At 44.5% G+C, this 11,303-nt stretch overlaps 1 protein-coding gene across 1 annotated transcript; it reads left to right on the top strand.

Annotated features, from left to right (window-relative positions):
* Positions 1-552: 552 nt before the first annotated feature.
* Positions 553-8,661, top strand: ppm1kb (protein phosphatase, Mg2+/Mn2+ dependent 1Kb). Its single transcript, XM_023799405.2, has 7 exons — positions 553-710; positions 1,535-2,080; positions 2,449-2,549; positions 5,733-5,898; positions 6,065-6,209; positions 6,299-6,433; positions 7,026-8,661. The coding sequence occupies exons 2-7, from the start codon at positions 1,647-1,649 to the stop codon at positions 7,155-7,157; spliced, it is 1,113 nt and encodes a 370-aa protein (XP_023655173.1). The 5' UTR covers positions 553-710; positions 1,535-1,646; the 3' UTR covers positions 7,158-8,661.
* The last annotated feature ends 2,642 nt before the right edge of the window (positions 8,662-11,303 follow it).

The following is an 11,303-nucleotide window of genomic DNA, read 5'->3' as shown; positions in this document are numbered from 1 at the left end:
TTCTCCTAATGTTATTTTTTGTAATGTTCTTCGTATTTTCCGTATGTATTTTTAAATTAGTTTAACTTGTTTGTTTTATCTTATTCATTGTATTATTGATTTGGATTTTATTTCTATTATTTCTACCTATACCGGGACCTCAGTACCTCATTTAATTCCCTTCATGTACAACATCAAGTGTTTACATGTACAACATGAAGTGTTTATGCTTTGGAATGACAATATAACATCCTTTATCCTTTATTCATCCGTTATTCTTATATGCAATTGACAATTGTGTAGCATAAAATGCATAAAAGTACTGTATTAGCAGTATATTAATAGTGTGCAATACAATAGGAATGCAGAAGATTGACATGTGTAGATCATCGGTTGTTTATTGACCTGATAGCTTGGCGAAAGGGACTGTCACTGAAGTTCATCTGGAATCTAGAGGCAATTGGTGGAACTCTCGCGACAATCACTATTCAGTGGCCTATCAGAAAATAGCGCCAGTGAAACGTTTGCCTGTACGTGATTGGTTCTCGCAGTGTTCAGTGTAATATGATTGGTGGAGCAGCACGTCTGTGCAATGCGATTCAGCGAGATGTTTTCTCTTGTTGTAGGATGGGCTGCGGGTTTAAGAAATTCAAGGGACTAACCTTGACCTTTTTTTAAACTGCAAGAAGAGGACTAGAATTTTCTGCTGTGATCGTCTTACTAAGTTTAAGGTAAGGCTGAAGCGAAGGCAGAAACAAAACATCCGTTCTTTTTAGGTAACGAAATTTCCAGCTACCGAGCCCATGAAGCCTTGAAGGGCTTCTTCGCCGCTTTACTACAACGAATTAAACGACGCAGGACAGCAGACGGAGCTTCCAGTTTAGCATCGATACTGAATGAAAGTTGCAGAAATACGAATATATCATACATGCAAGGGTAACGTTGCCTATTTACACAGACCCTGATCACCTCCTATTTTGTAATGCTAAATAACACAATCTGATTGTTGCGTCATGCAAACCGGTAGGGACGTTCTGTAATATGTGTATATATATATTGGAAACGGATCGCTGAAACGGATTCTCAAATGAAAGCAACCAGTTGCATTAAAGGCACCGTTTTACACTAGATTTACTGACCATCGCATTATCGGCGGGTTGTAAAATACACGTCTTGGTGCTGCATTGTGGTGTTCCGTGGAGCTGCACCCCTCTCAGGGAGTGCTGGCCCTAGGCAAGGCTGTCATGGACATTTCTGTTGCGATCCCCTAGCGCAGCGTTATGTCAGTGCTCGGAGGACTGAAGCGCGTGACGTGACCCGTCCGTGCGCATTCCTGTCCTCGACCCGAAAGGGCTCATGGACAAACCGTACCATGTGCATTTCCGGTGTGTTAACGTCGGGATCGGATTATGCACGGATTAGCAAATCCGGAGGTTTTAACGCAGACTTGAACCATTACCAGAGTTGGTGAAATTTGGGGTATTCTGGCGATGTCTTGTCATATTAAAAATATGAAACCTATCCTACTCCTAAATTCTTGTCTATCCCCTTACAGGCTTCTGCTTCCTCCTTGCCATCCATTGACAGCATTTTGGAGAACCTGTATTTGGAGTCGCAATCCAGAAATCCCCCTACCTTCGCACCCTCTGCTTCACACGGGTGCTGTGATGTCTGCAGTAGCTTTCATGGGCCTGGTTCGGCCCATGGGGTCTCGAATGAGGCTGCAGGCCTACCGTACTGTTATGGCCCTGCAGGAAACACGGCGCCCCTTCCATGGACCGACTCCTGTACTGACCAGCAACTCGCGGTTTGACCCGGACGGGAGCGGCCGGCCGACCACCTGGGATGCCTTCGGCATCTGGGACGACCGCATCGATGAGCCCATCCTGCTTCCTCCCAGCATCCGGTATGGGAAGCCTATTCCCAAGGTGAGCCTGTCCAATGTGGGCGCCGCCTCCCTGATAGGCCTGCGCAAGGAGAACGAGGACCGCTGGCAGGCCTCTCAGCTGACCGACAGCATCCTATACTTCGCCGTCTTCGATGGCCACGGCGGGGCGGAGGCGGCAGATTTCTGCCACAAGTACATGGAGATACACATCAGGTAGGTGCCCGCTGAGGGTGGAGGTGTATGTCCAGGGGGAGGAGTCTGAAAAAAATGCCTTTTCTGTGAACTTCATTCAGACAATATCTGTGTGAGCATACAACATAATTATGGGCTTGTATACCTGTTATTTGCAGATGCAATTATGTGTATTTATGAGTGTATTGTGGATAATACGATATTAAGCATTAGAAATAAGATGACTGCACAGTGTACGAGCTGAAATCAGTTGGAATAGTCTGCTTTGTTTTTTTTGCAAATTAATTCATTATTGCCTACTATTTAAAACAGATTATTGGCCTAATGGTGTCCGTTGACTGGCAGTTGGCCGCGTCCTGTGTTTTATATTTTATGTATCGCTGTTTTAGAGATCTGGTTACTAAAGAGGAAAACCTCGAGATCGTTCTGTCCAGAGCTTTCGTAGAAGTCGACAAGGCCTTCGCCAGACATTTGCACTTTGATGATTGCCGTAAGTATCTTAAAATCAGACCTTTAATAACATAGCATGTGTGTAATTTATTGATGTGTGATAGTGTATTAATCACTGATTATGAGAAGCTGCTTGTAACTCCAGTGAATTTCTAGTTGGCTATTAATGCTGAATTATGAATGATGTCTAAATCACAGGTTAATTATTCCTAGTTCTTCACCAGGCTGTCCAGCTCCCTTAGCTGTAGAGGAGAACCTTAAGTTTCTGTGTATAATCATTGTATATGAAATATTATTTGTATAGCACTGGATTGAAACATACAGTGACAGGTTTCTACCTGAGAAATCACTGTAAATTGTAAACTGTATTACGGGATACAATAAAGCATAGACAATATGTGATTGTAGTGTTCTGTAAGAAATAGAGGAAAAATTAATCAATATCTCGCTTTAATTTTTTTAAATCACAGTTGATTAAGCTTGCCAATCACATATGATTCTTCATGACTGGCTGAATGTAACTCTAAAGTAATGTTTATATATGTATACACACTCATGTTCTGATTGGATGTTAACAAAGACCTTCGTCGACCAATAGGAAGCACGGGAGCTGCCAACTGAGGTGATGCACCACTGAAAAATTTTTGCCTTTGGGAATTCTTGTAGGTTGGGCCGGGTCAAGTGTGGGGTGGTGTTACAATTATCAATGTTCTCTTCCGAAGTAAGAAAAGAACAGAGCTTAAGTGGATTGGGCTGATCTCTATATTTAGTTTTAGAAGGGACTTTAGATATAACTGTTGCAATCTTGCTGTGTTTTTAATCTATATAGCAGGGGTTCTCAAAGTCCAGACCACAAGTTAATCCAGACCCAGCCAATAATGCACCTTATGAATCAATATGGTTGACGTAAAAAGGAGTAGCGTGGTTTTAAGTATCTTTTAAGTAATGTTTACATATGTATACATACTCCTGTTCTGATTGGACATTAACAAAGACCTTCGTCAACCAATAGGAAGTATGGGAGCTGCCAACTGAGGTGATGCACCGCTGAAAAATTTTTGCCTTTGGAAATTCTTGTACGGTACAACCAAACTTCAAACGCATATAACTCATCATAATCCCCCACCCCACCGTGACAGAGAACCCGTCTTTGCATTAAGTTCCCATATTTGTTCTATATTTATGTCTACAGTATATTGAAAGTTATTGTTACATCATTAAAGTTCATGAAATGCTGTTTTGTTACTGAAAATTGTTCCGGACCTCTGACTTTGAACAGAAATCTAATGTGGACCCTTGATCAGTAAGTTTGAGAGCCCCTGCTGTGTAGAGTTGCACTCCCTTGAAATTCATTCTGCCTCAGAGTTTAATCTCCATGACCCCCACCAGCCAGCCCAGCACTGACTGATCCGGTTTAGCGTTTATGACCGCTCGCTGTCCCTTCGCGCCTCAGCGGCACGCTAAGGGGAGTTCCTCCTCAGTTTTAATGACTCGGGGTGAGTCCTCCTTTGGCCGCTCCTCCTGTTCCTGAAGGATGACTCTCGTCACTTTTCGTTGTGTAACTGACATCACCGTTCTGATGCAATGTGTGAGCAGAGCCGCGCGCGAGACTCTCCCATCTGCTTGTGTGTGTGCATGTTGTTCAAAACAGCTGCTGTCCCGGCTGTCGGCCTCCAGATCTGGAGGGGCCGGGCACCGTAAGGGTGGGCGTCAAAGGAAGGCGAGGGGATAGATTTTGTCCCAGATGTCCAGCGGGTCCTTTCCTGGACTACTGGAAGGTTCCACATCCTTTCTCTTCTCACGCTGTAGTTGAGACGCCAAGCGTTGTAGTACTTTCTCAGTGAGTGCGTATGATTTGATTAAATATATTCCACTGGCTTTTTGGCACAATCTGTCAGGAGACTGCGATTTTTTTTTTGGTTGTGTATCTGTGACCTCTCTCTGGATAGATGTAGAAATAATTGGTAATTTAATCTGTTAACTTTACATGTAGTCAGGAGCCACAACTAACTAACGATGTCATGGCAACTGCCTCAAGGTTTCTGTTCTTCCTTAGATCCCTAATCTGTGATTTGTTTGCTTAAATCTCACACGTGAACAAGCAGTATCCTTGAGGCGCCTGAACCATTTCTTGTTTTTAATATTAGTCGAGATTCCGTCTCGAACTGCGTTCCCACCACATATTTCCAGTGAGTAGAACCGAGGGTCTGTGAAAAGGCAGTTTCCATGACAACGGCAGAAAAATTAAGCTTCCACACGTTTGCCAGACTACCCTGCCATACATCCCTAACAGTAATTACCATTCACTTACCTCTGTCATCCTCTTTTATTTATCTGAAGGGGCAGACTGCTATATTGAGCCTGTTGCAGAATGAAAATATGAATTGTGCATCCATCTAAACTTTGTGTTTACTCGTCTTAACTTGGAAACAGCGTTACGTGGTTGTTTCTGCTTTAGAGTCTAGGAGCTGCTGACCCAAATCCACCAGGAGCTTAAAAAATTGCGAAAATTAGTAACTGTTTTGTGTGGCTTGGAAGGGCAAGCGGCCGGTGACGCGACCGTCATTTTCTGCAGGACAATAGAGCAGTTTGCTCACAGGCTTTGATCTTCGCTTTGTGTTTCCTCACATTTTTATTTTTGCTCCGCTTCATTTCCTATGCTGCCGTTTTACAGCAGGGTTATGAAATATTGATTTGTTACAGTGTTAAATGTACCGTTGGCATTTAGTGACGTGGGAGGCTGAGCGGGCCGACCGCGCCGCCGTGGAGAACGTTCGGGACCCTGTTAGTGTAGCGGTGATGGAGACCTTCTGATGGCTTCGGGCCCCCGTCACATGACGGCGGGCTTGGTTCTCCACATTCTGCGGTCTCTGAGTGTCAGCCAGCCAGCGCTAGTTTAATGGATATTTTTGCCTGCTCTGAGTTTCACTTTTAGTTTTTATAGATATTAACCATATTAATAAAATTTGGAAACCCTGCTGTAAAATAAACCTTTTTATTGTCCGTCTTGTCGCACCCCCCCCCCCCCCCGCCACTGCCTGCTCCTCGTATCCTTACCTGTTTATGCTCACACCCCTCAGCCCTCCCCATCCTCTTGACATGTTTTAAAGGGTTAAATAGAGGGGGGAGGGGTTTGTATGGTGTGGGGAGGGGCGTGTTGGTACAGAGCCGAGTGGCAGCGTGCCGCGGCCGCCCGCATGACGCCCTCTGGTGGCTGTTTCAGCGTCGCTCCAGAGCTCGGGATCCACGGCCACAGTGGCCCTATTGAGGGATGGCATCGAGCTGGTGGTGGCCAGCGTCGGAGACAGCCGGGCCCTGCTGTGCCGCAAAGGCAAGGCCCTCAAGCTGACGGTGGATCACACCCCCGAGCGAAGGGACGAGAAGGAGAGGTGAGGGGGGGGGGTGGAGGGAACACAAGGCGGGGGTCTATTTCTGTACCGAGACGCTTAACCTAACCTTTGAAGTGACAGGTTGCATAAAAATAGATCATGTGACCCGAGGTGATTCTATTGGACGCTACGCGGCTGCCGCCTTTGACCCTGTTTTCTCCCCCAGGGTAAAAAAGAGCGGGGGCTTCATAACGTGGAACAGTCTGGGACAGCCGCACGTGAACGGCAGGCTGGCCATGACGCGGAGCATCGGGGACTTCGACCTGAAGAAGATGGGCGTGATCGCCGAGCCAGAGACCAAGCGGCTGACCGTGAGTGCATCGCGGAGGATGCTGGGAATTCCGCCGCCCCGCTTCCGCCACCCAGTGGGGTGACCGGGCCGTGTTCTTGCCGTCTGCAGCTGCACCACGCTCACGATTCATTCCTGGCGCTGACCACGGACGGGGTGAACTTCATCATGAACAGCCAGGAGATCTGCGACGTCATCAGCCAGTGCCACGACCCCAAGGAGGCTGCCCAGATCATCACGGAGCAGGTGTGACGCCGCGGCTGCCGACCCGGTCCCCACGGCTCTTCTCTTCACCATCTCGGGGTTCCCCCGGGGTCCTGTTAGCCAGGATTTTGTCAGGCTTTGTGAAACTGATTGAGGTTCTATTATTTCATTATTAAGCTCTCTTGGTTGGGCACATTAATAAACGTAACATTTTAAAAGTCTTATAATCAGGAATGCGCATAACTGGTACGCAAGTACGGGTTCGCCGTATAAAGCGAAATACGCGGCAATTACTTGTAGCCGCACAAATCGTATTTTATGTGCATTTGCGTTGTTCTGACAAGAAATCACTGCAATGTTTTAGCCTTTATAGCGCAAAAGTACAAGTTAGCCACATAAAGCTTAAAATGCACAGTAATTTCTCGTTGTAACAGCGCAAATGCAAATAACGCGTATTTGCATCCCTGCTTATAATCCTGTTACAAAGCATTACTTTATAGGTACTTCAAACCCACGATACCCCTTTTACGTCAAACATATTGATTCATAAGATGTGTTATTGGCTGGTTCCGGATTAATTTGCGGTCCGGACTTTGAGAACTTCTGAGATCCGTGTTCCCATTTCCGTCCGCAGGCCCTTCAGTACGGCGCCGAGGACAACGGCACCATCATAGTGGTTCCTTTCGGGGCCTGGGGGAAGCACAAAAACTCCGGCGTTCAGTTCTCCTTCAGTCGCAGTTTCGTGTCCAGCGGCCGGTGGGCGTGAGGTGCGGATTGGTGGCCCTCTGTCCCCCCCTACAGGACTTTAGGGGAAGCACTTCCAGGGAGCGTTCAGTGAAGACCAGAAAAATGGCTGTGGAACAGTACAAGAGATCACTTTTGCCGTATGTAACAGGAATATGGACCTACCTATATAAGATGCGCAGTAACACAAACACAGTAAAAAATCTGTAATGCCTATAAGGAATGCTTTAACTGTCAGTCCCATTTACAATCTTCATCCTTGGAGTTATGTCACATGTTAGCTATATTTAGTTACTGAGGTGCACAGGCAAGTAGGGAATCCGTGTACCAGGCATCTGTCACTTGAAATTATGTGTGTTGGTGTTTGTATGTTATGTTGATGTATCTCATTGTGTCCTGCCATGGGTTGGCCCCTCATCCTGGGTTGTTCCCTGCCTTGCGCCTGTAACCTTTGGGATAGGCTCCGCACCCCCCCCCCCGACCCTAAATAGGTTACAGAAAATGGATGGATGGTACCTCATACAACAGGAAGCTGCTTTTCTGATTCTGCCGAATCAGACCCTTCTAGGTTTGTGGTCTAGGTCTCCTCGTGGGCCGTCGTTGGGCTGCACGTGACCCGCAGCCTCCGACACGCGTCTGGCTCGTTCTGAAAGGACACGCACCCACCGTGAGCCCATAGATCCCCCCCCCCCCCCCCCGGACACGCCTTGTGTGGCTAAATCATAAGCCCGTAAGCGTCTGTTCTTTTAATTAAATGTTTCACTGCATTCCGATGCTGCTTTTCTACAGAGAGAAGGAAGTTTGAACAGGGATGTGAAGACGAGACGTGTACAAACTTGATTTTTTTTTCTGATTGGGATTAATTACATTAACATTAGCAGTACATGAAATGGAATCATTATACACACACGCGTTTTGGTATTACATATGTATATTATATATGGTCTCATGGAATAAGCTGCTTGTCATTACATCTGTGATTTTTATTTCAGTTAATCTACTGTGAATCCAACACTGTCAAGAAAAATCTGCTGATTTTGTAGCAGTTTTAAACCCAGTAACTGGTGAACTCAGAAGGCACTGTAGTGGTGGTCCGGTCCGGTTCCGTTCCTGTGCATGACTGCCCGTTCAGATTATTAAATGCCTCTAGTTGTGCGACTGTAAAACGCTCATCATCAATCGTGGAATGTGCATGAGAAATCGGCAGCTTTGCGTGAGTGAAGCTCGTGTCTCTTGCCTCATCTTGCGTAATCATTTCACTTTAAGATGCCAATCGATACTCATCCCATCATGTGACACGCAATCTTGTTTTAGCTTTAAGTCTGATTGTGGGCTTTAGCAAAGAGGCTAATCCACCAATGAATTCTGACTCCACACAGTGTTTATGCCTCTCCAGCCATGTTAGACTGTTACATTACCACATCCTTGAGTTATGGGAAGGTTGCGTCTTGGACCCCGCGTGTCGGATCAGGTGTGTTATGTATTTTGCACTTGACAGATGACTTTTAATAAAGTCTTTAAAGGGACTTTCATTTTTTGTGACCTGATAAATCATGACCTGATACTTTTCTGTTTCAGCAGTGAAGAGCAGAGTGTTTTGTAACCTGTAAAATGTTTGCCCCTTAGCCTACTGTTAATATAGATGCTGGAGATACAATAGCAAAGCAGAGTGATAGTGTCGCATCTCGTGACCTGGCCGCCTGACTTAAACACAGTAGAGAGGAGGAAGGAAAAGCAGCCCTTGTGTGCTCAGCATATGTGGGACCGAGGAGACAGTAGGGTCAGCAGGTCTGTGGAGCAATTGGGGCTAAGGGCCTTGGTGAAGGGCCGGATGGAAGGGTCACTCTGCCAACCCAGGGATTTGACCCTACATCCTTCTGAGTCCCAAATGATAGACCTACACCACCAAAAAAAATTTAAAAAAAATACTTTTTTGATCAGTGCATAATACCATATATGTTATTTTATAGTTCGATGTCTTTAGAATTCCAAAATGTAGAGAAATGTACAAATAAACATTTCTATGGCTAGGTGTGCAAATTTATGCATGTTAGCTAAGTCACTCAGTAGACACTACCGAGCTCGAGTGTTAGATTTAAGACACCATTTTAAGATTTTTTTTAAATAATGTTCATTTGAGGTTAAATGTACCAGGTGATGATAATCAGAAATCCCTGCCCTTTATAGCATGATGCCAAAGAACAAAGATTCTCCCTGGCTTTGCAATAGTGTTTGTGTTGTCCAATCAAATTTGAGGTCAGTCATTGGTGTCTAGTGTTCCATTTGCTATCCGAGAAATCATTGATCGCAGAGAACTTCAACAGACAGCACAATTGAAGAGGACTCCAAATGATTGCACCTTATAATGCCTAAACCAAGAAAACTAAAGAATTTTTTTTGTTGGGACAACTTAAAGGAAAGAAGGACAATTAGGACTGTTTCGTACACCCAAACCTGCCCAGTACTCCTATGCTGACCTCTGCCTTTCATATTTCAAAACAGCTGCAAGATTCAGACATGTGTCACAAACCTGCACTCTTACACATTACCTTGGTGGTTACCTTTGTGATCAGCATATCTCCCAGAACATGACTTTACAGGATGTAATCAATACTCAGAGAAACCAAAAGATTTTCCCAAGGCAACTGGGGGCATCATGTGGTTCAGTGGGCTAAGCCTGTGTGCCTGTGATTGAAGGGTTGCTGGTTCAAACCCAGCTTCCACATGTCTGTGGATCCTTGAGCAAGGCTCTTAACCCCCAGCTTTCTGGGCACCACAACAGGTGACTGCTCTTCACAGACAGCTTACCCTACAAAGAGCAAGTTGGGGGGGGCATAAAGAGAACTTCCCCACAGGGATCAATAAAGTATCAATTATGATTATTATTATTATTATTATTATTATGCCTAAATCCAAACTGCAACTAATCTTGCACCATTTTTCACAATGCTGATTAATTAACAAGAACATTTTTTTTAAATGGTGTGTCATACCACCTGTGATACAATCAGAGCTTACAAGTAAATTGAGGATGATGTCAATATCTGAAGCCTTAGTCTTCATGTTAAATGGTGAGCCTATTAATGTGCATGTCCCATTTGACAAAGCAGATAAGTGATGTGCATCAAATGTTATGCAAATACATGTTATGCATACACACTATTCATTAATATTACAGAAACCTATTTGTCGTTAACAGCTTAAACGCATTCTTTAAATTGAAAATCGAAGGCTACAGTAGAAACGAACCTTTTAATGTCTGTAATGCATTAAGACTTTACAGACATGCTACAGATCTTTTATCTATTAAAAGCTCTAGACCTGATGCAAAAAGCCGAGATTTAACGTTAATACACATTCACAATTGGTTTTAAATGTCCCTTTACCACAATGAGCCACAAAACTTTACATAACTCCTAAACACACACATACCCGCCCACCATCTGGCCAAAAGAAGCCCGTATGTTTCTTATCTGTATCGGTGCAGCTGCGTTGTTCTTACATGAAGGTAAAGCCGAAAAGAAAAGACAAAAAAAAAACATGCGGCCAAACACGTAGCCGAAGGCATGCACACACAGTACCGGTTCCACTCCTCTCGCGCTTAAAGCGCGTGGAATTTAGATCGTCGCGTGAGAGGACACCAAAGTTCATCGCAGTTTATTCCTAACCTTCGCAAGAAGGATGGAAAAACGATTGGGCTATTTAAGAAAAAGAAAGTGTTTCTTTTTCACTGTAGCTGTACAATCCCATCACGGAAGGTTCTGCATTTATATCGATTGATAAATAATAATAATTATTATTATAATCATAACATTATATATATATATAACAGAACGAAATGTCGTGAGAGGCCGGCATATTTTGCTGTCAAACAGGTGTCACCAATCATTTAAATGAATCAGACTAAGGCACACCCGACAATCGTTCAATAAGTAAGATCTTAGCTATTACATTCATGGAATACCGTGCGTCTTTGTTATAATAAAGGTTAATAAAACCGGCCTTCATGCCTGCAGTTACCATGCACATGCTTATTCACATTTCCATCCATCCGTCTACTAACCTCTTGTCCTGGCTTTAGTCACGGGGTATTCTGATTTCCTAATTCCCTTAATTCTGCTACATTTATTTCTTGTTTCGCAGCAGAGACGTGGTATTTTATAGCCAC

This window comes from Paramormyrops kingsleyae, chromosome 25, assembly GCF_048594095.1.
Source record: "Paramormyrops kingsleyae isolate MSU_618 chromosome 25, PKINGS_0.4, whole genome shotgun sequence".
Lineage (NCBI taxonomy): Eukaryota > Metazoa > Chordata > Actinopteri > Osteoglossiformes > Mormyridae > Paramormyrops > Paramormyrops kingsleyae.
The sequence above is the reverse complement of the archived record's forward strand: the minus strand, read 5'-3'. Positions and strand labels throughout refer to the sequence as shown.